The following is a 27,077-nucleotide window of genomic DNA, read 5'->3' as shown; positions in this document are numbered from 1 at the left end:
GGTCACCCAGAGGACACATCAGCCTCTTGAGTTTGGCCCTCAGAGGTTCTAAGCAGCCCCTTCAAATTCAAGTCTCATTTCCAGATAAGCAGCACTCTGCAGCCTAAAATCATTCTAATGTGCTTGGTGAATGGACATTGTGTTATAAGGCACTGGGAATTAAAGCCATTAAAATATTTAAAAAATAATAATACACTGGACACTTGTCATACTTTTTTTCATGAGAAAATACACTTTCTTGGACTACGCAGTTGTATTCTCTCTTTCATTATCCCAAGTGTAAAAGAATAAAGGAATGTTTATAATATTCTTAGTCTTATCTTTGAAAGTTAAAAAAAATATTTTTAAAAAAGTATCATAAAAACTATTTCCTCCTCCCTACTCCCCTGGCTTCCTGGTGTATAAATAAAGATGTTTTCCTTGCCTGAAACTCAGCCTTTGTGTTCCATAATCTTTTTTACAAAAGATTTTTTTTATTACCCAAATACTTACAAATCGACATTGAAGATAATCTTAATAAGCGCATAACAAGTGCCTTGGTGATACCTGCTCATTTTACACCCATTTCAGGGAAGGCCCACTTCAACACACCTGAGAACAATTCTGCTTTGTAATACCTTGCACACAGTGCTCGCCAGTTTCTCCTTGATTAAGAAAGTAGAGTGCTAGTGTGTAGATTTTGGACTCACTCTTTCCCCTTCTTGTATTTTTCAGAAATTGAGGCAAAGGAAGCATGTGACTGGCTCCGAGCTGCTGGGTTCCCGCAATACGCTCAGTTATATGAGGGTATGTTGGCCTTCTCTTCACTCTTTAGAAAGAGAATAAATTTAAAATAAACTGCATTTATGCTGTGCTATGTTTTGACTTCTAAGTTTTTTCTTAACTTTTTTTTTCTGTCTCTTTCCCTGGGCTTTGCAATGACCAGAGTTTATACTGATACCAATTTGGAAATAAATATTTGCTTCCCAGGCCTACTTCTTTTCCTGCTCTGCCCTTTCTGCTTCTCATCTCTTTATCACCAATCCCGACTCTATCTTTTCCTCCAGCAGCAGCTCTTCTGCACTTCCTTTTTCGTTGTTTTTCTTTTTTTTCCTTCAACACTTATTTTTCTTGAAAATACAATAAATTAGTTGTTGATAAATTTCCAAGGAATAACAAAACTGTCTTGAGGCTTATCTTTAGTTCTGCTTACTTTATATAAACATTTTTAAGTTATAATTTTGGTCAGATGTGATTTTGGGGGGCTTTAAGTAAAGTGCTTTTATTGCTAGTATAATACTTCCTTTCATTGATGTTTTAATTGAAAGTTAATAAACTTATTCACCTATATCTTACTTATTCCTTAATTATAACCAAGGCTTCTAATTACTTCTTGTGTAGTCCTTAGTCAGGACCCCAACAGTAAGCAGATGGCACACTCAGGATAACCTGAGGAGGGTTTATTTCTAAAAGTATTCCTTGCAACCGTCCATAGCAAGCTGTAGGAAACAATATCAACTTCTCTTCCTGATGACATAAAATTTATGTCAAACAAACTGAGAAATCTCAGAGGAAAGGGGGGGTGGGGTGGGAAAAGATTAATCAAAGAATTTATATGCATTTATGTAAAGCTGAAGGATACAAACAATAGAACTTTGAAGGCCGGGGGCGGGGGGGGGGGGGGGGAGGCTGTGTGGTTTGCAGGGTGAGGGGGTCAATGGGGGGAAAAAAAGGACATCTGTAGTCCTTTCAACAGAAAGATAACATTTTAAAAATTATGTAGGATAGAAAGAATAAACAAAATTTACCTGTACTCACAGTGAATTTCATTCATTCACCCAGAAGCTCTGTTTTATAGTTTAAAAGAACAAAACAAAACAAAAACCAGTTATTCTACATCCCTTGCTTAAATTCTGTGAGGCTAAAGGAGAGCATATCTCTGAATGTGCTTTGAAGTCTAGATCCTCTGGTAAGAGTTTTTATAGAATTATAGCCTTTTAGGCAAGGAAGGGTCTAAGCAATGTTCACTCCCACCCATCACTCCCAGTTCAGTGATTATGAAAGAGAGGCCCCAAAATGTTGTGACTTTTCCAAGGTTAAAAGTGAAAGGTTAAGGTCAGCGGTGTGCAGGCAGACAAAATACCCATCTCAGACGTTGAATAAAGAAAAACTGAATTTATTTAAGGAAAGGGGGTGGGGGATGGAGATATCCAAAGGGAAGGGCTGCACAGCACTGAGTCAAAGGGTTATGGGGTCCATGATGGCAGCAAAAATATACTTGGGATGGTGAGATAAGGAAGGTGCATAGAAGTAACAGGAGAGCCTAGGCTGGGCTGCTTTGGTTCACTGGGAAGTCAGAGAGAGAAGGGGGTCTTGGAGACAAGTTGAGGGGGTAAACCTGGGGCGAGCTGCCGCTGCCTATTGCTCCCCTGGCTGCAAGTCTCATGAGGTCCCCTCAGAAGGAAGAAGGGGGATGGAGATGGTACTGGAGAGAGGGCACTGGATCCTTTGTCCTGAGTGTATTTATCTCTTTCTTGAAGGTGGAAATCTTAGGGGAGGTCTCAGGGGAAGGTCTTAATAGAATATTCATCAGCTTTCCAGATGTCCCCTTTCAGGGTCATGATCTCCAATTGGTCGGTGCCAGGGCAGGGAGTCATTAGTTAATGTAGCTGGTCCTGAGGCAGCCAGGTCACCACTTATATGGTTTTGCTGCTTTTCTGGGCCTGGAGCTGAGGCCTAGATGTTATCTTTAGGGAGGAACCGCTCAGGGGGTCTAAACTGCATGACCAGCGATATGCTAGGGGAGGATAGGTTACCCTAGGCACAAGGTTCTTGTTTTCCCAGTTTTGACCCTTGCTAGGCATCTGGGGCTTTCTGCCCTGGTGATTCTCTGTACCTGAGTTTTCTGTACCTGGCCTCTGCTCATGTCTGTCTAACAAAAAGGTGGAAGAGTCAGAATTAAAATCACAGTCTCTTGAGCTTTAATGAATTTTATTTTCTACAATAACATGCATTCTCTTTGTAAACTCAAATTCTATGTAATTTAAATATGAAGTGTCCATAAATGGCTAACAAGATATCTCATAAGTAAAATGTGTCTGTCAGAATGTGTTAAAGCCATATTCTGTGAATGAATATAATAAGGATAATAGCAAATACTATGTACAATGTGCCAGGTACTGTTCAAAGCACTTTATATTACTATTCATTTAATATTCACAACACCGTGGGGTATTATAATTATCCTCACCCACATTTTACAGATGAAGAAACAGGCCCGGAAGTGATTAAGTGCCTTGACCCCAGTTCTATAGCTAGAGAGTAGCAGAGCCAGGACTGAAAGCCAGGGCACACACTGCACACTCTCCCTCCCTCAAAGAATGAGACCATCTTTATTCTGGCACTACCTAGAATTCACTCACATTCCTTTTTTACCAGAAGAGGAATTGTTTCTGTTTTCAACTCATATTAAGATTTATATACCCTTGGGTGTATTATGATTGGCAAGATGGAAGCAGTGCAAAATATAAAATGAGAAAGAGAAAGAATGGCAGGGTAATGATAATGAACTGACATTGTCTGTGAGATTTGGCCATGGCCTCCAATACAGTGATCTCCTGATTTTTACCTCTGAATGAAGTACCTAAAATAAACACTATCTGGAATATTGACCTCCAACATTGGCATAAACAGACTGTAGAGAAAAGTCATGATGGTGGAATTTCTTTTTCTCTTTTGATAAAATCACTTGTTTGAGTATTTTGCTTATACTCTAAAGTGATTCAAGATTTTGCTACAAAGAAAAATTTGAGGCCAATTGAGCTTCAGGTAATTTTGGAAATTTCTTTTCTGAAGGGAAAAAAGCAACAACAGTCTGCCAAACTAAATATTCATGAACTGGTCAGGATAGAAGTGAGAAGCCTTAGGCAAATGGAGAAAGTATAAAAGCTCTTCTCCATATAGGCAAATATTTTGATACTGATGAGCTATAAAAATGCAGGCATTTATTATATTCAATCCTATCCAAAATCAAGGATTTGGTTATTCTCATATTTCATTCTTCTTTTGTACCCTTAAAAGCGTTTATTGTGATGATAATAAAACTGCTTGCTATCTTAAACAAGTACCAACACACTCCCCATCAATGGGGAGTAACTGCTGTTAAGATCATTTGTGTGTACAAAAATGTGGTGGCCTGAAGATGTGTCTATTCAAATAAAACAAAGCACATAAATCCCTTTGTCTCCCTCTTTATCTCTCTCAGATTCACAATTTCCCATCGACATTTTGGCTGTTAAGAATGATCATGATTTTCTTGAAAAGGACCTTGTAGAACCTCTTTACAGGTAAATCATGTGAAGTATTTTTGTTTCTTTCCATTGTCTCCAATAGGCATCACTATATTGAGGGGTGAGTTCGATAGTTCAGTAAGTATTCATTGAGTGCCTACTGTGTGCCAGGCATGGGTCCATATTCTAAGTATTTACTACAGTGAGCATGATCAGGCCTGGTTTCGTGGAGCTTAAATCTTAGTAAGAGGCTTCAGAAAATAGATTGGAAAAGGAAAGAGAGAGAGAAAAAGAGAGGAAGAAGGAGAGGTTATCTCAGAGTGTTTAATGCTATGAAAAAAGAAAAACAAGATGAGTCTAGAGACAGTGACTGGGGCCATGGATGGGTTAGTGGGAGGAGGCAGCATGTGTGGTCAAGGAAGGCCCTAAAAATCTTCAGGAGTATGTCAAATTTGCCTGTATTTTTTGCAAGTCAAGTGATTATATCAGAAGACCGGCATATGTAAGCTCAAGTAATTATATTGGCAAACTGGAATATTTAAGTCTTTGCTGTAAGACCAAGATGTATACATAAATAATTCCTTTCCCTCAAAGAATTTATAATCTGTTTGGAGAAATCTAGTGGAAGAAATAAAGCATGACTACATGAAGAAGTAAGTACCAATTATAATTTGGGTAATAGTAAAAGATGCCAATGTAATCAATATCTCTGAACAATTAAATGCATGAGAAGTTGTATGCGTATGTAGGAATTTGAAGTTTCCTATCAAAATCCCTGGAGAAGTCAGGGCTGGAGGTAAATATTAGTTACAGGAGACTAGTCACTTTTCCAAGGCCACACAGCTAGTAATGGACTGAACGGACCTTGATATGTAGTCCTTGTTACTTACAATCCAATGTTCTTTCTAGTACATTCTGCATTTGACATAGAAAAAAAGATAGTTTAATAGGAAAGCAATGGTGAACAAATCTTTTATGAAGATAAGGGAGACAAATGTATGTTAGGATGATGTATAAATAATCTTAGGCTTGCTGAATTTTCAGATATGTATAATTTTGTGTTCACAAGCTGGCCACTCTATGGTTCCTATATGAAAATAGAATAAATAGTTTGGTTGTGATTGTTTAAAGGTAATGAATTGGAAAAGCCATGTTTTCTCTTCAGGATGTCTGAGGCACACCCCAAGCAGGAGCAGCTCCCTCCTCAAAAGCACTCATCAACTCGGAACTATATAAACAGTGCGTCATCCTCAGTTTTCCCTCTTAGTTTTAATCAGGTGTATTTTAACTAGTTGACTTTTTTTAAGTAAATAGTTTTTATATTTTAACGTTATTATGTTATTTTTCCCATTGAATTTTTTAAATTTATGTTTTCTTTAAATCAAGGTGATATATATATATATATACACACATATATATATAATAAAATTCACTATTTTCAATGTACAGTTTGTTGAGCTTTGACAAATGCCTGATGTTATCTAATCACCACCACAACCTAGATATAGAACAACTCTATCACCCTCAAAATTCCCTGGTTCCCTTTTATCATCGACCTCTACACCTGCTCCCAACCCCTGCCAACCACTGATCTGGTTTTTGCACCTATACTTTTGCCTTTTCCAGAATGCCATATAAATGAAATGAAGCCTTTTGAGCCTGGCTTCTTCTTTCACTTTGTATAATGTACTTAATATTAACCCATGTTGTTGTGTGTATCAGTCAGTGCAATTGCTGAGTAGTATTCCATTATATGGATATACTCCAGTTTGTCTATCCATTCACCAATTGAAAGACAATTGAGTTGTAGCCAGTTTAAGTGATAATAAAGTCACTATAAACATACATATTTAAATCTTTATGTGAGCATAAGTTCTTGGGGGTAAAATTCTAGGAATGAAATTGTGGGGGTTCATATGATAAGTGTATTTTAAATTTATAAGAAATCACAAACTTTTCCAAAGTGACCATACCATTTTGTATTTTCACCAACACTAAATGAGAGTTTCAGTTGCTCCACATCTTTGTCGGCACTTGGTACTGTCAGGGTTTTTTGTTTGTTTGTTTGTTTGTTTGTTTTGTTTTTGCCATTCTAATTGGTGTCTGGGGTTATTTCATTGTGATTTTAATTTGAATTTCATTAATGAGTGATGATCTTATTTGCCATTTATGTATCTTCATTGGTAAAGTGTCTGTCCAAGTCTTCTGCTCATCTATAAAATTTGGATGTTTGTTTGTTTTCTTATATTGAGTTTTGAAGGTTCTTTATATGTTCTAGATGTAAATTACTTGTCAGATATGTGTTTTGTAAGTATTTTCTGCCAGTCTATAGCTAAATCTTTTAACAGTGTCTTTCACAGAACAGAAGTTTTTAATTTTGCTCAAGTCCAATTTATTTATTTTTTCATATTTTTAATGTAATATCTAAGAAATCTTTGCCGAACATAAGGTCACAATTATTTTCTCCTTTGTTTTCTTCTAGAAATTTCAGTTTTATGTTTTATGTTTAAGTCAATGGTCCATTTTATTTAAGTCAATGTTTGTTTGTTTTTATAAGGCACAAATTATAGGTCAAGATTCATTTTTTGCATATCAATATCCCATTGGTTGAGCACCTTTTTGAAAAGATTATACTTTCTTTATTGAATTGCCTTTACACCTGTATTATAAATCAATTGACCATATATCTATAAGTCTATTTCTAAACTCCTTATTCTGTTCCATTTATCTGTGTTCTATCATTTTATAAATATGACATTTGATTGCTTAGCTTTTTGTATGTCTGAAAATCTAATAGTGTGAGTTTTCCAACTTTATTCTTCCTTGCCAGGATTGTTTTAGCTATTCTAGTTCCTCTGCCTTTCTATATAAAATTTATAAACAGCTGTCAGAATAAATCTTACTGGAGATTGATTTGGATTGTGTTGAATAGATAAGTCAGTTTGGGGAGAATTGGTATCTATTTATTTAGGTTTCCTTTAATTTTTTTAACCCTGTTTTATAGTTTTCAGCATATGGATACTAAATTAGAAAATACTTAAGAGTTTTATGTTTTGTATTTTAATTAGTGCTGCTTTTTATCATTTTAATTCCCAGTTCATTACTAATATATATATTAGAATATTGTCCTTTTATCCTACAGGCCTTCTAAACTCACTCAAGTAACTTAGTCATAGATTTTGAAAATTTTACTTCTAGAGTGTAAATGAAGGATTACATTGTAAACAAAAAATAAAAATTCTCTTCCAAATTTTTAAATTAGGATTGCAGGGGCAGACTGTCTCTAACTGTGTAGATCTATTCATAGGATGATGTATGTGGCTGAGTGGGCCAACTTTTGAATCTCAAATATGTGACTGATAGATAAATCCTTATCAAGTCACTGCTGCATGTGATCTGAAGTGCTGTGACTAGGTTCGGGACCTTTTCATCAAAGTCTACCCTTTAAAAAAAAATGCCTTTCAGACTTGTTATAGAGAAAAGTCAGTACAATTAATGTGAAGTCATTAAGAGATATAAAGTTCTGATTAATAATGCTAGTGTCAGCTGGATAAATTAGGAAGCCGTCTCCCGTAGAGCCTATGACCCATCTGTGGTAAGCCCATTGCAGGATCCTTACAAACGCATTCCAAAAGGCATTACTACATAAACACATGGAAGTGCAGCAATGCCAGGCACTGCAGTGCTCTTGATAAGGACCCAGCTTGTGTAAAAATGGTTCGAGTGGCAGGAGGTTGTTATAATTGAAATAATTCTCATGACAACTATGTCTCCAAAATTATTATGAAGGAAAACATTTGGCTGGAGGTGTGCGAGCTGAGACTCTCAGGACATAGGAGCAATGGGTAAAACAGAGGCCAAAGGAGTAGTCACAGCAGGATGGATCAAAGGAAGGGCAGAGTACAGACACAGAGGTAGAGGCTGCTGAGCCAGAAGGAACCTGTGTGGAGTTTCTTTCCCTTCTTTATCAGTTCTACCAAGGCACAGATTCCCCTCATTGCAAAAAGTGGAAAGCAGGCAGGAAGAAGGAAGACCTCCAGAAGGAGGGGAATAACAGTGCTTTTAAAACTTTGAGATTGATGAGCAATTAATCAGACACTCACCTACTCTCGTGATATGTAATGGTTGACTCCTGGAGCAGTAAGGTGTTGTGATTTTATTCATTTTCTTCCTCATGCCCTGTAGACACAGCTGTAGAGCTGGTCTCATGTTTTACTTTTAAAGCTTTGTGGACTATATGTTTCTCATGCATATTTGAAATGTTGAGCTAGCCCGGCCGGGCGTGGCTCAGCGGTTGAGCATCGACCTAGGATCCAGGCGATCAGGGTTCGATTCCTGGTCAGGGCACATGCCCGGCTTGCGGGCTCGATCAATGACTCTCTCATCATTGATGTTTCTATCTCTGTCTCTCCCTCTCCTTTCCTCTCTCTGAAATCAATAAAGATATATTAAAAAAAAAAAAAAATGTTGAGCTAATGCAGAGTCATAAAAGGAGCCATAGAGGGCCGGGGGCTTCTGCCAGGTAGACAAATGAAGACGAGAGAAATGAAGGTTTGGAGAGCTGAAGGTCTCTGGTAAATGTTACCCACAAGAATTTTACTCACCTTTGGTTTTCTGGAGTTACTCACCTGTGTACGCAAATAATGTCCTAGATCCCAATTTATACTGGAAGAGTTGTTGAATAGTGCTAACTTTTTTATTAGCTTGGAAATATATTGTACTGAGAATGTTGATGGCAAGGAGGACCCATGCCTAACCTGGAATATTTGGATGTGTAGCTCTCATTTTCACATTGAAAACTAGACAGGTTTGCTGTTTTTGCTGAAGGTGATAACCTCTAGGACAGCAACCACAGTTCACCATTGTTCCAGTAACTCAGACAGCACTGGCACATAGTAAGTGCTCTATAAATATTTGTTACTTCAAGTCAAAATAGTACAGTTTCTGTTATTTTAACAACTGCAGTTATAATTCTGTTTTGATGTTTTATGGTTGAATTTTTAATTGAAAAATATTTTGCCCTCTGGATAAAAAAGCTAATTGCAAATCTAAGTTCCTGGATAAGCTAATTGAAACTATAATTATATCTGAATGTAGGAATAACCAAGGTGTCAAAATCGCTTGCAAAATTTGTCACTTTTAAGGCAAATTGCAGAAAATCAAAGGTCCTGAATGAGATTTTAAAAGAGAAGTAACATATTCTATTAGCACTTTGACTTTCAGTATTCACTCAGGTTGCTAACATAGGGCCTGATGTTCAAGACAAACTCTGAATTTCTAATTAGTGTTAGCTAGTAAAGCATCTGTATAACTTATGTTTTTAAATAAACACTAGTTAATTATAGCATGTATAAAATAAGAGTATTCACTTTGTTCAGTACTGCTTTGTGGAGATATGGGATTGATTAGGATTAATGACAATGATTTTCATGTGGGGTGGGGAGAGAGACAGGAGATAGTGCTGACAAAAATTATATTTATAATTTACCTCTATACGCAAAGGCACATATTTGATTTGAATATATTAAATAATATTAAGTTTTATAAATATTGATAATGTCTTTTCAATATTTTCTCTTTTAGAATATTTATCACAGAAAATGTATAATATTATATAATGTGTTATGTCTTATAGTAATATATGTCAATGTCAAGACTGAAGCCTTGGACAAATCACTAGGAGAAGGACATATGGGCTAACACGATAATCATGGTCACTGCTACCTTTAAAATTCTGTCTGTAGCCCGGCTGGTGTGGCTCAGCGGTTGAGCATTGACCTATGATTCAGGAAATCATGGTTCAATTCCCTGTCAGGGGACATGCCCAGTTGTAGGCTCGATCAGGAAGCAGCCGATCAATGACTCAATCAATGACTCATTCAGTGACATCATCATTGATGTCTTTCTCTCTCCCCCTCTCCCTTCCTCTCTCTGAAATCAATACATATTTTTTTAAAAAATTCTGTCTATAAACAGAAACAAATGCCAACAAGCAGTGGTTTCATTTCTTTAAAACACTTATAAGGTGTTCATTATATATCAAGCACTACTCTAAGAGTTTTACAAGTATTTACTCATTTAATTTTTATAACAATCCTTTAAAGTAGGCTATAACATTACCATTTTACAGATGAGGAAACTGAAGCATGGAGGTATAAAATAATTTACCCACTTATAGCAAATAAATAACAGTGCTAGGATTCAAAGCCAGCCAGGCTGCCTCTGGAGTTTTCAAAGAGAGTTTAGGTCTTGTTGTGAAATACAATGTAAAGTGCTTTCCATTTCTTCCTTTGAAGATAATCCTTCCAAGATATCCATGTTGCCTCATCATTTTCTAAATTTGATTTATACATCCTAAGGATAGAGTTAAAAAGCTAAGGACACCTCATCTGACTTTTTTAATACAGGCATATGTGAATTGAAAACTTGCCTGAAATTGTACAATCTAAAGGACCTCAAGACAACCTGGACATTTTTTACTCTTGGATCACTTTATTGATTTGCCAATGGAGCTTACACTCTTCCTTGAAACCTTGACCATTAGAGCACATAACATTTAAAATTATATTCACAGCATGGTGACTGTAGTTGACAGTACTGTATTATACATTTGAAAGCTGCTTAGAGAGGTCCTAAAAATTCTCATTGTAAGAAAAAAATGTAACTATATGGCAATGGAAATTTACTAAACTTATTGTGGTAATCATTTTGCAATATATGCATATATCAAATCATTAAACTTATACAATGTTAGATATCAGTTATATCTCAATTAAAAATTTTATTTTCTTATGCAAATCACACAGTTCTGCACATACATCCTCTTCCCTGCCAACAACATACGCATACTTAATTTTCTTTGCATAGCTAGATCTTTCGATGCTTAATCTCTTTTCTCCTTCATTTCAACTAATATCCAGGGACAGTCGTTTGTGGGTTTATGGGCTGGAAGAGAGATCAGCATTTCTGCTGCAGCCCTTGGTAGGAGAACAACCAGAGGGAAATGCTTAGCAGAGCAGAGGTGAGCACAGTGACAGCCAATTGTGGACTTCTGATTGCATTCTTTTTCCCCCGCAGATACCATAAAGCTCTCCTGTTGGCTGGCCTGTGATTTTTTAAAAACCCCACCCTCTCTAAGTACATTCCAGACTTGTCTGATTGGCATGGCTCTGCAAATCTGTTTTGTAAACTCCAGGGCAGTGGGGAGACCTTTCTCGGGCCCTGAGCTCCACCCGAAGAGGAGGAGCTGCTGCCCCCTGACAACCGGAACAGGTTTCAGTCTTCAGTGACTTTGTTTCTGAACTTCTTTAGGGTCACACTCAGAACACCCCTAAGCAGACAGGGCCCTTGGCACTTGAGGGGGGATGAGAAGTGGAGCCTGCAGCTTTAAACAGAATCACACGTTAGAAATAAACTCAGTACCTCTGCTTGTTATTCCTCTCATGCCTTTGGCAGGAATATTAGAAATATCGCAGGAAACTGGCTATTAAATCAGCACAGGAGACCTCATGAGCAATCTAATGTCTGGCATTTTAAAAGTGAAATGTGAATCTAAACTATGCGGAAAGGAAGGGTTCCATTGCTTTCCTATACATCTGCAGACTGGGCCCTTCTGTGTCTCCCAGCCTCTGTGAAAGGGTAAATGGAAAAATTCTCTCAGTCAGAGCCCAGACTACCCTCCAGTTCATCTAGACATACTCCTGGCACACACTGCCTTCACAAATCCCCAGCCCTCCCAGCTCACAGACTACCTGGCCTTTCCTTGTCCTGTGGGCCCCTGGGTCCTGCCCTCCTGGCTGTCCTCCCCCCGGGTTCTCTCTCTGTGTGCTCCAGGACCACCACCTCACTCAGGGCATGGTTAGCTGAGGATGCCAAGACTTTCCACCGGTTTCTAAGTATTCGGTAGTAGGGACCACATTTTATTCAATGGTATATCCTGAGTGCTGTGTGTCTCATGGCTTGTGACAAGCAGGAATTCAATAAATGTTTGTTCAGTTGAACTGGAACATGGAACAAGATAACCTGTCAGTTCACAAATCATTTCATTGCTCTTGCATATTAGAGAATATTATGTGATTGTAAATTATTTATTTTCTCATGAAAATATTCTAAATCTCTCTCCTTCTTAGCTCAACTTCTTAAAGGAATCCTCTGTGCTCAAATGTGTTTTCACTTTCTTAGAGTCCACTTGCTTCTCAGCCCTCTTCACTCAGACTTCTGTGAAACTGCCCTCACTAATGGCTAAATCAAAAGTCATAATTTAGGTTTTCTATCATTTACTCTTAAGTATTTGATGCAGCTAACCAACTACCCCCTCCTGTTTGTCATGCCCATTCTGTGGCTTCTAGGACACCACCTTCAGTTTCTGTTGACCATTTACACCTCCTGTCTAATATCCTTCAATAGCTCCTCATTGCCCACAGATTGCTCCAAATGTCTTCATTTCCGTCCTTCGTGATCTAGCCCCTGTCTATCTCTTTTTTTAAAATTTATCTTTATTGTTGAAAGTATTACAGGTGTCCCATTTCCCCCCCCAAATGATTCCCTCCATCTCGCTCCCACCCCCTCCCCAGGCCTTCACCCCGTATTGACTGTGTCCATGGGTATGCATATATGCATATAACTTCTTTGGTTAATCTCTTCCCACCCTCCACCCCCCTTCCCTCTTCCCTCTGAAATATGATCGTCTGTTGCCTGCGTCAATGTCTCTGGATCTATTTAGTTCCTCAGATTGTTTTGTTCATTAGCTTCTTGTTAAAGAAGACCCTTCAACATTTCCTGTAGTGCTGGTCTGGTGGTGATGAACTCCTTTAGCTTTTTCTTATCTGTGAAGCTCTTTATCTGACCTTCAGTTCTAAATGATAGCTTTGCTGGGTAGAGCAATCTTGGTTGTCCCTGTCTATCTCTTTAGACATTCCCACTCATATATTTGCAATTCCCAGGTTATAGCATGCTATTTAATGCCTATTTGCTTTGCCTATAACTTTTCTAGCCTATGCAGCAAGTTTCTCTTAGTCTTTCATAGGCTTGCTTAAATATTACCCCCTGTGGGAGGTTTTGTCTTTATGCACTCAGAAAGTGAGTTACTTCTCTTATTCATTATACTTATATAGCACACAGGACTGCGAGATCCTCAGTGGCAGGGCCATATCTTGCTCTTGTCTGCATCCCCAGCACCTGACTTTGTTCCTGGTATATAGAGCACAAGGCTGGATGAAAAAATCTGTTTCTTCTCTTCTTCTTGACTTTCCCATTTCAAGTTTCACTCTCTTTTTAATTATTATTTTTTAAAATCCTCACCCAAGGATATTTTTTCCATTGCTTTTCAGAGATTGTGAGATTGTGGAAGGGAGAGAGAGAAAGAGAGAGAGAAGCATTGATGTGAGAGAGACACATCAATTGGTTGCCTCCCGCACACGCCCCTCCTGGGCTGGTGATCAAGCCTGCAACAAAGGTACGTGCCCTTGGCCAGAATTGAACCTGAGACTCTTCAGTCCATGGACCAGTTCTCTAACTGCTGAGCAAAACTGGCTAAGGTTCAAGTTTCACTCTTAAAGTGAGACTTCTGACTATTTCCCCTTTACTAATATACTAGCCGTTCTCAAGGATTCTGAAGATAACAGTGGAAATCAACAGGTTCTAGTAGCAGTATCTTTGTGAACATTTCTCCTGAAAGGATCAAACTACTTTGCTTATGTTAACACATAAATCCAGTTTGCTCAAAGCATAGAGTGTATGTCTTTATCATGTGTCATGGATTTTCTCTTTCCATGGAAAAAAAGGAGAAGGGAAGGAAACTACCACTTATTGAATAGCCTGTGAGAGATCCATGACATATGCTCTAATTTTCCAGGCCCCTCTAAAATTCTTGGGGATGTGGAAACAGAGAAATTACTCAGGAAGAAGTCTAACTAATGTGTGGCTCCCTTGAGCAAGTGTTCCTCTAGGAACCTTATTCTCCTCATCTAAAGATAAAATAATCAGACCAAATGGTCCCTGGAGTCTGCCAAGCTCTAATGTTTCCTTAGCAAACATTGACTGAATAGATTCTCGCTGAGCCAGTGCCTATGCTGGGCATTAGGGATGCAAATTAGATGCAGCTCTCAGCCTGTCATATTCAGCGGGGAGACTATAAATTCTACTGTGACTACTTAAAGTCAACCACTGACTGTACAAATGTAGACAAATATAGACAAAGTATGTTTGGTTAAAAAAGAAGAACTTACTAAGACTATCATGTATAAAGTTTCCTGCTGGGCTTTATGTGGATTAAAAGAATAAATTATGGTTTCTGCCTCAAAAGAAGCTCTAATACAATGGAATGCATACTGTTCATGCAACAAATAATATAAATTTTATAATCAAAATTGTTACTCGTGTAAGAATAACTTTCTGGGCAACTAGTGTTAGGCCAACTCACATTATCTCAAGGGTTTTATATTACTTATCATTAAGTTGGAGGTAAACAAATACCAATGCTAAATATTTGTCCTAAATGCAGATTGGTTTCATTCATAGCAGTTTTGATAAAATGTTTTGAATACTTGTGTTATGTGACATGTTCCTTTACCTGAGCAGCTGGTCCTTAAAGAGACATTTATATCTCTCCAGGAAATGTGTTTCATCCATTCATATTCTTATAGAGTCTAGCCATTGTTTATATAACCTTGTGCATGATAAATCACAGTCTGAGGCTACACCACACTGGGAATGTCTACCTAGTTTCAGACCACCATAAGGAAAGTTTTCTCTATTTGTCTTTTTTTTTTCCATCTTAACAAATCAGCTATTTTATATTAACTTTCTAGAGTCACTGTTAACAAATAAAACTGTGAAATATTTAAAGTGTACAACATGATGATTTGATATAGGTATACATTGTGAAAGGAAGAGTTAAATGGTTGTGTGTATGATATTTAAAATTGTACCTAGGATTTCTAAAATGTCTTCAATGGGGATAATTTTATAGATAAGATTGAGAATGAATGAGCAAGTAGATTAAAAGCGAAGGAAATGCAGATCACTTTACATCAAGAATATCAAAGTCCAAGAAACAAAAGAATTTTTGAATGAATAAAACAAAGACTACATCTTAAAAAATTATTTTTAGAGCCATTTTAGGTTCACAGCAAATTTGAGCACAAAATACAGGGAGTTCCTATGTACCAATGGACCTACACATACACAACATGTCCCACCATCAATTGAAGAACCTACATTGGACACATCATTATCACCCAAAGTCCATAGTTTACATTAGGGTTCACTCTTGTCTTGTACATTCTATGGGTTTTGACAGATGAATCTATCATTATAGTATCATACAGAGTACTTTCACTGTCCTAAAAATCCTCTGTTCTGACAATTCACCCCTCCTCCTTCCTAATCCCTGGAAACCACTAATTGTTTTAATTGTCTTGATTGTTTTGGCTCTTCCAAAATGTCATATAGTTGGAATCATGCTGTATGTAGCCTTTTCACATTGGCTTCTTCCACTTAGTAATATGCGTTTAAGTTTTCTCTATGTCTTTTTATGGCTTGATGGCTCACTTTTTGGGGGGCTGAATAATATATCATTGTCTGGACCTACCACAGTTTATTCATTCACCTACTGAAGAACATCTTGGTTACTTCCAAGCTATCACAATTATGAATAAAACTGCTATTAACATTTCTGTGCAGGTTTTTATGTGGACATGAGTTTTCATCTCATTTGGGTAAATACCAAGGAGTGCAATTGCTAAATCCTATGGTAAGAGTACGTTTGGCGGTAAGAAACTGCCAAACTGTTTTTCGAAGTGACTGTACCACTTTGCATTCCATCAGCAATGAATGAGAGTTCCTGTTGTTCCACATCCTTGCCAGCATTTGGTGGTGTCAGTGTTTTAGAATTTTGTTATTCTAATAGGTGAATCTTGATATCTCATTGTTTTAATTTGTAATTCTCTAAAGACATATGATGTTGAGCATCTTTTCATATGCTTATTTGCCATCTGTGTATCTTCTTTGGCGAGGGGGTCTGTACAGATTTGTTGCCTATTTTTTAAATGGGTTGTTTTATTATTGTTGAGTTTTAAGAGTTTTTTGTATATTTTAAATAACAGTTCTTTATCAAATACATTTTTTGCAAATATTTTCTCCAAGTCTGTGGGCTGTCTCTTCATACACTTGACAATGTCTTTCACAGAGCAGACGATTTAGTTTTAATAAAGTCCAGTTTATTAATTTTTTATTTTAGAGTGTGCCTTTGATGTCCTATCTAAAAAGTCACCACCACCTAAGGTTATCTAGATTTTCTCCTATGTTATATCTACAAGTTTCATTATTTTGTGTTTACAATTAGGTTTATGATCCATTGTGAGTTAATTTTGGGGAAGGGTATAAGGTCTGTGTGTCTTGATGGATTTTTGTGAGGTTTGTTGGCATGAAGATTTTTAGTTGTTTCGATACCATTTGTTGAAAGACTGTTTGTTCTCCATTGTATTATATTTGTTTCTTTGTCACAGGTCAGTTGACTGTATTTGTGTGAGTCTATTTCTGGGCTATTTTGTTCCATTGATCTACTTGTCTGTTCTTTTGCCAATATTACACTGTCTTGATTATGCAGCTTTATAGTAAATCTTGATGTTGGATAATGTAAATCCTCCAACTTTGTTTTTCTGCTTCAATATTATGTTAACTATCTTGGGTCTTTTTCTCTCCATGTAAACTTTAGAATCAGTTTGTTGTTTTGTAATATTTTCTTTAAAACTGGACATTTTAAACATTATGTGGAAACTCTCAAGTCAGATCCCCCCTCCCCAACACTTCTTATTGTTACTGTTTATTGACTTTTCTCAACTAATTCTCAAATGTCTGAATTATTTGTTGTCTCTGCTTGGTTAGCATAGTGGTCAGTAAATGACTGGACAGAGATTTCCATAAACGCCTTGAAGCAGTATGTCTCTCATCCTTTGCCAAGGGGTTCTGTGCATATTGGGCTATGGTTTCAACACTTCAGCAAGAATTTGGTAGCTCTGCCTTAGCCTTTACTTCTTGCTTATGCAAATGACCAAGGTCAGACAGAAGTGATAAATTAGAGCCTTCTCAAGTCCTTCCTGGGATGCACACAGTTCTTCATATGGGCTTGGCTTTATAGAATCCTAAGAATGTGTTGGAACTTTTCTAAGTCCCCTATGGACATCTCATTCCAGAGCTTTTTCATTTATTCTTTTAGTTCACATCTTGTTTGGACCGTTATCATCATTTTAGGCAGCTGTGATGTTTCTGATTTCTACGGATTGATTTTGACAAACCCCCTGTAAATAAGCTGTTCTCAGTGATGAGCTCAGAATCAGGTTAAATAAAGACAAACCCTGTGAATAAGGGCATTCAGGGAGTTGCCAGACAGCTCAGACAATGATAGTCCTTTAGTACTAGAGCTTTTGGGGAGATCAAACCCATTCTGCCCTCTCCAGTGGCTGCTAAGCTGCAGGTTTGCACAGCTACTCTGATTGTGACTCTGTTGTTTTTCAAAGCTCCCGTAGATCTGAAAAAAAGGAACATGGGAATAAGCCAAGTTCAAATGCCACAAAGCTCACTATTCTTACATATACTCACCATTTTCCAATAGTACTTAGATTGTTGCAAGCCTTTATTAATTTCCAGAGTTCTTAAAAAGCTTATTTTGGTATTTATCTTTCTCTGACTGACTTATTTTACTTAGCATAATACCCTCTAGGTCCATCCATGCTGTCACAAATGGTAAGATTTCATTCATTTTTATGGCCAAGCAATATTCCATTGTGTAAATGTACCACAATTATTTTATACACTTGTCTATTGATGGGCACTTGGATTTCTTGCATATCTTGGCTATTGTAAATAATGCTGCAATAAATGCATGGGTGTGTATATTCTTTTGAATTGGTGTTTGGGTTTCTTTGGATATACCCAGCAGTAAATCACTGGGTTCCATTTTTAATTTTTTGAAAACCCTCCATACTCTTTTCCATAGTGGCTGCACCAATCTGCATTCCCACCAACAGTGTGGAATCTAAAGAACAAAATAAAGAAACAAAAAAAAATTGAAAAAGACTCATAGACATAGAGAGTAGACTGATGGTTACTGAAGGAAATGAGGTTTGGGAGGCTGGATGAAAAAGGTGAAGGGATTGAGAGTACAGATCGGTAGTTTTAAATAGTCATGGGGATGTAAAGTACAGCATAGGGAATACAGTCAATAATATTGTGATGACTATGTATGGTTCCAGGTGAGTACTTGAAATATCAGGGGGAACACTTTGTAAAATATATGATTGTATAACCACTGTACTATTCACCTGAAACTAATACAAAATAATATTGAATACAAACTGTAATTGAAAAATAAAATGTAAAGTTTTTTTAAAGCTTATTTGGACAGTTTCTGACAGTATTCTTACTGTTTTTATAGAGGAGCAGAGTTTTTGAGATCTTTATCATTCCCACTGATGTCACCCACTTGCATTGTTATTTATTTAGTTTTATTGAAGTATAATTTACATTCAAATAAAATCATCAATTTAGAGTATACAGTTTGAAAAGTTTTATCAGATGTACAGTTTGTAACTATTACCACAATCATGATATAGAGCATTTCCACTACCTAAAAAAAATCTTCGTTGCTGGCATTTAGTAACCACTATACTGTTTTCTGTCATTCTAATTCTACCTTTTCTAAAATTTTGTATAAGTGCAATCATAGCAGATATGCATGCTCTTTGTATCTGGCTTCTTTCACTTTGCATAATGCCTTTGAGATTCATCCATGTTGCTGCATGTATCAGTAGTTAGAGCACCTTTGTATTATCAAGTATTCCATTGTATGGATACACCACAGTTTTTATATCCATTTGTGAGTTGATGGGCATTTAGGTTATTTCCCCTTTTGTCTATTTTATAAATAACACTGCTATAAAATTCAAGTACAGGTCTTTGGTTGTGTGATTTATTTTATCTTGGATAAATAACTAAGAGTTGAATTTCTTGGTCAGATGCCAAGAATATGTTTAATGTTATAGGAAATTGCCAAACCATACCCTTTTGAAGTTTCAGTGTTCTGCATCGTTGCTAAAACTTAGTATTGTTGGTGTTTTTAATTTAGGAACTCTAGTATGTATAGTGGTGTCTTGTTACTTTAATTTGCATTTCTTCCATGACTAATAATGTTGATCATTTTTTTACTTGTCATTTTATATCTTCTTTCAGAACTGTCTATTAAAATATTTTGCCCATTTAAAAAATCAGGTTGTTTTACTTATTGTGGATTTGAGTTTTTGATGTATTCTGCAAACAAGCTCTTTATAAAATATATGTTTGCTAATATTTTCTCCAAGTAGAGGAGTAATTCTTAAGGTGCAGGCAAATATCTGACTTCAGGGGAGATAAAAGGACCCAAATCTAGGTAGCCAACTCAAGTTAGTCTCTAGCTTTAAAAAACAATAAACCTCCTATGTATGTCAGAAAGCACGGTGTATTCAAGCTTGTGCTATATACAAGATAAGTTCTTTGATGTCTTTTGTATATGTAGTAGATCAAAACCTTTTGCACAGACTAAAATGGTTTGTTTGTGCTTCCAAACCATAATGGAAGAACAAGTTTGTTAGATAAGTAAATTTTATAAATAATAGGCATTCCTTCCCTAAAAAAACCTGTTGCAGAGCTGCTAAATGAGCAACATTGACTTATTTAATCTCTTATGTGTCAGAGCTTCCTAATGAGAATATATACAAAATTTACTTCACGTACCACATTTGGCTCTTGAGTAGTGATGTTAGCACATCTGGACCTGGCTCAAAAATAGACTGTCAGTTATAGGAGCAAAGGCCAAGAATGTGCTGAAGACAGCCCCAGGCTAAATGGTCTGCTGTAATTCAGAGTTGCTTATTATATTTGACAGTGAAGGTGGAAAAAGAAGGGAATCATCAGATATTTTTAAGTAAATGAGTGACATGATAAAAAGTTGAGGAAAAAAAAAAACAGGTTTTAATATGAAGCACTTGAAGTGGTGGTGAAACCAATTAAGAGGCCTGACACTAGGTAAAAGATAAGGGACTAAAGAAGGACCAAAGAAGAAGCAAGATATCAAAAATATCCTGGAGTATAACTGACAGGACTTGGTCATCGAAATAAATGTAAATCTTAAAGAACAAGAGTCTTAAGATGACTTGGTTATACTTTTAATCAAGACAAGATATTAAATAGGAGAAATGGGTTTTGAAGAAATTAGAGATCAGTTTTGATAGTTGAGTTTAAAGGGCCAGCAAGACCCCCCCAAATAGGTGAGGTTAGTGAGTAGCTAGAAATGTAACTGCGGCTCAGCTGAGGTGTCTGAGTTAGAGAAAGAGAATTGGATATCATCAGAGTCTAATTTATTTAAAGATGAGGTAAGATATTTCAGCATACCCACGAATTCTAAAAATATATAAATTGTCAAGTACTGCTCGGTGACAGGAGAAAGATGGTGTTTAGAGAGATGAGAGATTTTATCATCTTGAATGCCAAAGATGAGAAGAGTTTCAAGGAACAGCAAGTAGTAATTAGTGTCCACTACTACAAATATGTTTTTGCTAAAAAGTAGCTTTGGGACTTGGTAACTAAAAAATTATTGGTCAGAACTGGAAACAGCCCAAATGTCCATCAGCAAGAGGATAGGTATACCAACTGTATATCTTCACACCATGAAATACTACCCAGCAATTAAAAGGAATGATTACTGTTATACTCAACAATATGGATCAATCTAAAAAAATTAAGCTGAGAAATAAAAGCCAGACACAAAAAGAACATACTGTGAAATTCCATTTATGTGATGACCAAGAACTGGCAAAACCCATCTATGGATGATAGAAATCAGAAACAGGATGCCCCTGGGGTGGTGGAAGGGGTTGTGGTGGAGGGGGGAAGAATTTACAGTAAAGGAGCACAAGAGAATTTTCTTAAGTGAAGAAATATTCTTACCTTGTTTGAGGGTAGTCACAACTGCCAAAAATTTCTGACTTGAAAACTTAAGATCTATGCATACCCAGAATAACAAAAAAGTCATTTGTCAAAGACGGGAGATTGAACATCTGAATTTGCTTGCTTTTAAATTCTCACTAACTTAAGGATACATTCCTTCACAAAAACAAATGTTCATACAGAGATCACAACTATAAAATTTTCAAAGCAGAAAAACAGAAATACCAAATAGAGGACTAGCAACCTCAAGAAATAAAATCTACATGGTCAGTGGAGGAAGTCTGTACTACAGAATCCTAAAAAGCTCAAAAATGGAAAATGAGGTTGAAGGTGGACTTAAAAGAAGAGATTTGTTTAAAATTTTATCTAAAGTAGATTTATTTCCCCAATCTATATTTGGGTGACTACTTCCCTACCATCAGCACAAAGCTATATGTTTATTCCCTGGAGAGTCTAAAACAGATTTCCCTATACTAGGAGACATCAGACATAGTTAAAGGTGGGATACTCTTTCAAAAACAAGGGCTTAAGTGACAGTCTACATTCTAAATATTGAAATTACCATGGCTCCTTTGTAACTCAGCTCCAGATTATTGGATGGAAAACTAACAAACAAACAAAAAACCCTGAAAATTCTGACTCGAACAGGTCAGAAAGCTCTGACAGAGATGTCTCCAAGGAAATTAAATTAATAGACTACCTGATATGTTTTAACACACTTAAAGATTAGGTAATGGGGGGAATTTTAGTTTGAATTAGGAATAAGTACATAGAAAATTATGAAAACAAGTAAACAAATGTTTACTACCTCCTGGCATAATGAGAAGTTGAGAGTGAAAAGCACTTAACATGGCCCCAATAAACACTGAATACTGATTTAGCAAAAAATTATGAAATTGTGGTACAACTATAGTCATAAGAGGTAAAGGGTGTGAATGTGTGGGGAGGTGAATGGGGAATAGGTAGTAAAAAAATAAATCCTCATCTTTCATAGCACAAAATGAATAAATAATAACTTAAACTGAAAAATCAAGAAATAACAGTATAAGCATGTTGTTAGAGGTAAACACCAAAAGAAACAGTTAAAAGAGTTGCCCCTAAAGAGTGGTACATGAAAAATGACATGAAGGTTAATGTTTGACTCTTTAAAACATATGCATTCAGTAACTATGATTTTTAAAGAGTAACCAAATATAACAAAATAATAAAGGTATTTGGAAAAAATTTCATGAAATTAGATTGCAGTGGGTTGAAATGAATGAAAATTGAGACTGTTCTCAGCAAACTGAGTATATAAAGAAGGGTAGTAGAGCTGCTTGACTGAAAGAGAGGTGATGTTTACTTAGGTAGCTAACTAGTTGATTGCTCAAAACGGGGATGAGCTTAAAGAGAAGAAAAGCAGTGAGAAGTTTGCTGAGGTGAGAGGCAATAAATGAGGTGCTGTTTCAAAGTCCCAAATGAAGTGGTGGATGTTGAAGTAAAAGTCAAGGTTAAAGGATTAGCTTTGAAAACGAATAGGGCTCTGGCTAGTGTTGCTCAGTGGTTAGAGCCTTCACCTAAGGGTCCTGGGTTCGATTTCTAGTCAAGAGCATGTACCCAGGTTGCAGATTCGATCCTTGGCCCCAGTGTTGGGAGGCAACCAATTGATGTGTCCACACATCAATGTTTCTCTCTCTCTCTCTCCCCTCCCTCCCTCCTTTTCACACTCTCTAAGAATCAATGGAAAAAATATCCTCAGGTGAGGATTAACAACAAAGACAAAAAAATAAGAACATATTTTTTTATGATGAAGGAAAGGATTATTAGAAGAATGTATGTCAAATAGCTTATATTAAGCTGCATTTTCTCATTGGCAGTGGTGGCTAAGTCATCTGTTGAGAAACTGGCATCTTTTTTATGATCTGAGATTGGGAGCCAACCAGAGGAAAAAATACAAGGAATGCTGGGTAGCAATTTTGGGAACCCAGCTGAGAATGGAAATCAATTAGTCAGCATGGGCTACCATCACAAAACACCACAGACTGGGTGTCTTAAACAGTGGACATTTAGCTTCTCACAGATTTGGAAGCTGGAAAATCTAAGACTGAGGTGCCAGCAGGGGTTGGTTCCTGATGAAGACTCTCTTCCTGACTTGTAGACTGCCATCTTCTCATTGTGTCCTCATCCTGTGGACTGAGAGAGAGAGCACTCTCTGGTGTCCCTTCTCATAAGAACAGTTTTACTGGATCAAGGTTCCATCCTGTGACCTCACTTAACCATAATTACTCCTTACTGCAAATAGTCATACTGGGGGTTAGGGCTTCAACATACGAGTTTGAGGGAGACACAAGTCAATCCATAGCATGTATAATATAACTCACTGTAATGTGAGTTATTTTTTTAATTTATACCCAACAGCCCAAGAGCAAGAGAGAAGACAAACAGTTGAGTTGATCCAAATTTGGGAACTAGCATGAGAGAAGATCAAGGTGGCAAACAAATTGAGGGGCTGGTGAAAGTATGGCTAGAATGATTGAGTATGGGTTCCAAGAACAGTGGAAAGACAAGCAGGGAAAGGACCAGGTTTAGATTAGGGAAGGGGCAAAGATTGGTAGTCTTCATGGCAGAGTCCTCTCAGGTTTAGAGGCTGGAGGACAAATGGGAACTGCTCTAGAGGGAAATTTTTGTAAGTTCATTACTTTCTTGGGACATAACTGATTGTTTCTTCACTTTCAGCTTCACTGACAATGAATGAGAATTAACAAACTGGAGAGAAAATTTAGTTCATCAGTGGTAGCAATCACATTTTTCTTTCTTTTTAGACGACTAAATACGTTGAACAAGTGTGCCTCAATGAAACTTGATGTGAACTTTCAAAGGAAAAAGGTAGGTGTCTACACCTTACTAACACCATGGCTATACCAACAGAAGAAGCTTGCATTCATAGATTTAAAACAATATGAACCTAAGCAAAATTATGAAAGGCCTCACCATCTACATTTGTTCTCCAAATACTCCATCTTATCATAACCATTAAAGGTTAAATAAATCTATTATAAACCCAGGCCAGGGTCTGTTTGTTTCACCATCTCATTTTGCTTTAGTTTTTATCAGTGGGTTTGCATAAAGAAGTAAAACGTCTTAATTCTTTATGCTAATCTTTCAGAAGTGTGTCAAGGTGCAAATAATCCACTCTGTACTTGAGTCAAATACTCCACAGATATTAGTAGATGAAGAGAATGCAGAAAAGAGGCTGTGGGTCCATGCCAAATGTCTTCTGCTTCATTCTTTCCCACAGCATTTTATTTCAGGTACATTTCCAGAGGCATTCATTCTTAGGAAGGTTCACTATATGTGATCTCATTTAATTCATTGCAGTAGGGATTCTCTATTTCCTAGATAAAGTAAAACTTGAATAGGTTAAGTCATTTGTCCACATTCTTTTTTTAACTAATGGCAAGAGCAGAATTTCAACCTTAGGCATGTTTAACTCAAAATGGGGGCTCCTAACCACTGTGCTGAAAGACCTCTCTTTCTCACTTAATTGATCCTTTTAGGAAATTCAGAGTTCAGATCATTAACTACTTTTTTTCATTTCACATCACTAACATGTAACAAATTGCTCAGTGTATTTTGAAGAAGCAGAGACAGCATATTTGAGTCATAAGAAAGTGTTCTTTATCCTGGTATTCATAGAGAAATCATTAAACCCAAAGGATTTTAAGTTATTCCTGAGTAACTTACTCTTTAAAAAAAAACACAAAAACTTTAACTTGAAGTTCTGCTCTAAAATAGCACCAAAAAAAAAACAAAACAAAAACAAAACAAATGAATTTTGGTTGACCTCACCTTAAATCAATTTGGGGTTTGATCTAGAAACCAAAGATTTAAGCTAAGGTGATAAAATGGTGAAAAACAATATCCAGAGAAATATTAAAACGAGCAATTTGTCCAGACCAAAGACAAATTTAAAATGTGGGAATCAACATCCCAATAACTGTCTGGCTGAACGGAGCCCTTAAGAAGCATATATACCATTTGAAGCATGAGGGTCAGATCTTGTTTTGATTGTAACACATGGTTCTTATTAAACTGAACACAGCCACGCCTGAGTGTCTAAAGTGTGTCTGGCCTATGCCAATGCCTATGCAGACCTTCAGCTGCAGTGTATTGCAAAGGAAAGTGTCCCAAACTAATGACATGATCTGTTTTCAACCAAGTGGAGTGATTATATCCTTATACTATCACCAGCCTTTCCAAAACCATATTTGAGATATGTGTTAGACTATTTATGTGTTACCTTCAGAAAAGCTCCTCTGTAAACTGATCACTTCAGTATTCTGACATTTGTAATTTATTCCTTATGTTGGATAAACTGGCACACACACTTATAGCCCCTACTTAGCTATTGGCTTCACCAATTCATGCACATGAATAGAACATTGTAAAATGGGCAGTTATAGCCTGAATTTTCAAATAAATAATTTCAACCTGTGGTCTTCACCTACTCGTAAATGTCAGAAATGACCCACATCTGGGGCTGTGGTCTCAGCAACTATGCAGGAGACACATGTTCCCATGATCTGCCCCTTACACAAATCATAGGCTAGTCCTTCCTTTTACTGCTAAATAAAACAAAACAAAAAACCACAACAATAACAACAACACAAAACAAAAATAAATACAGACCAGGAATAGTCCAAATGACCAAAAAATAGAAAGTGAAACTTGAGAACCAGACGCCATGTTTAAGCTTCAACCCACTTTGGAATTAGTTTTATTCGGAAGAAAACTAAGCAGCACTTCCCCTGGTTAAAACGTACCCATTTTAAGCAATCCAAAAAATAAAAATATAATCCTCATCTCTAATCTGCAGAGGCCCAGACATGCGATTTTGCAGAATGTCATCCCCAAATGGCCTATTGTGTGCCAGGCACTGTCCTCATTATTAACCCCATGTCACAGATACAGATGGAAATTAAAGGTAGTAACTCACTCAAAGCCACTCACAATTAACAGAGTCTGGGGTTGAAGCCCTCCTTGCCTTTCACAGATACTCAGAAACATATTGGAGCCTGAGTCAGTGGCCCTTGGACGGAGACCTGGAAGTGTTTCCTCAGCAAAACACACAGTTATGTATTTTTATTGTTGTTTTTAGAAGAGAGATGTTTCTTGCCATATGTACATCTCTGGATCTCTCACAGTGAATGAGTCATAAATCTTACTCTTCTATTTTTCATTGTCTTCTCCTTTGATTTTGTTTGAAGAATGTGGTGAGTTGATCCAAGGAAGAAAAAAAAAAGTCTAGGTTAGGATGGTAAAGCCTCACTCATACTGACTTAGGTGTGCACGTTTCTTGTACATTAAATACCATCTGTAAAGCATGAGGGAAAATGAAATCACACCTGCCCTCCCACAAATAGCACAAGATTTTCTCCTTGCAGAAGTGAAAAGTGGTCTTTTAAAGATTCAAGATTACCTTCCTTCTCTGGAAGAGTTAGGGGGAGAAGTGTGTTCTCAAGTTTGGCCACAAACCTTACTCAAAGACTCGTAAAACCCAACCAAGAAGCATTTCTGGAGCCTAAGGACGCCAACCCCGCCCCCTGCCTCTGGCTTCAGGCTCCTCCCCATGCTGCATTGCTAGTGGGACATGCCTGCTTCGGAACAAGCAGACCCAGCCACACTGGGCTGCAGCTAACTTTAATGGAATATAACTTCTGAATTTCTGTGTAACTATGGATTAGCTGCCTCATGCAGCTGTGGACTCATGTGGGCTCCTTCCCAGTGTAAAGATATGGCCAAATTCCACTTTAAAAAACACCTTCATTTTGCAGTGTCTGATTGACATTT

The 27,077-nt window shown here is 37.0% G+C and overlaps 1 protein-coding gene across 3 annotated transcripts in view; it reads left to right on the top strand.

Annotated features, from left to right (window-relative positions):
* STARD13 (StAR related lipid transfer domain containing 13) overlaps positions 1-27,077 on the top strand; it is a 210,896-nt gene that overhangs the window by 152,972 nt on the left and 30,847 nt on the right. For all 3 annotated transcript variants that reach the window (XM_081128662.1, XM_081128661.1, XM_081128663.1), the window contains exons 2-4: positions 715-786; positions 4,244-4,325; positions 24,050-24,113. In XM_081128662.1, coding sequence (XP_080984788.1) covers positions 715-786; positions 4,244-4,325; positions 24,050-24,113 — 218 coding nt within the window. The remainder of the gene's footprint in view (positions 1-714; positions 787-4,243; positions 4,326-24,049; positions 24,114-27,077) is intronic.

Source organism: Miniopterus schreibersii (genome assembly GCF_964146895.1).
Source record: "Miniopterus schreibersii genome assembly, chromosome: 2".
NCBI classification, from domain to species: Eukaryota; Metazoa; Chordata; class Mammalia; order Chiroptera; family Miniopteridae; genus Miniopterus; species Miniopterus schreibersii.
Note: the sequence above shows the minus strand (reverse complement) of the source record. Positions and strands in the feature narration are given on the sequence as shown.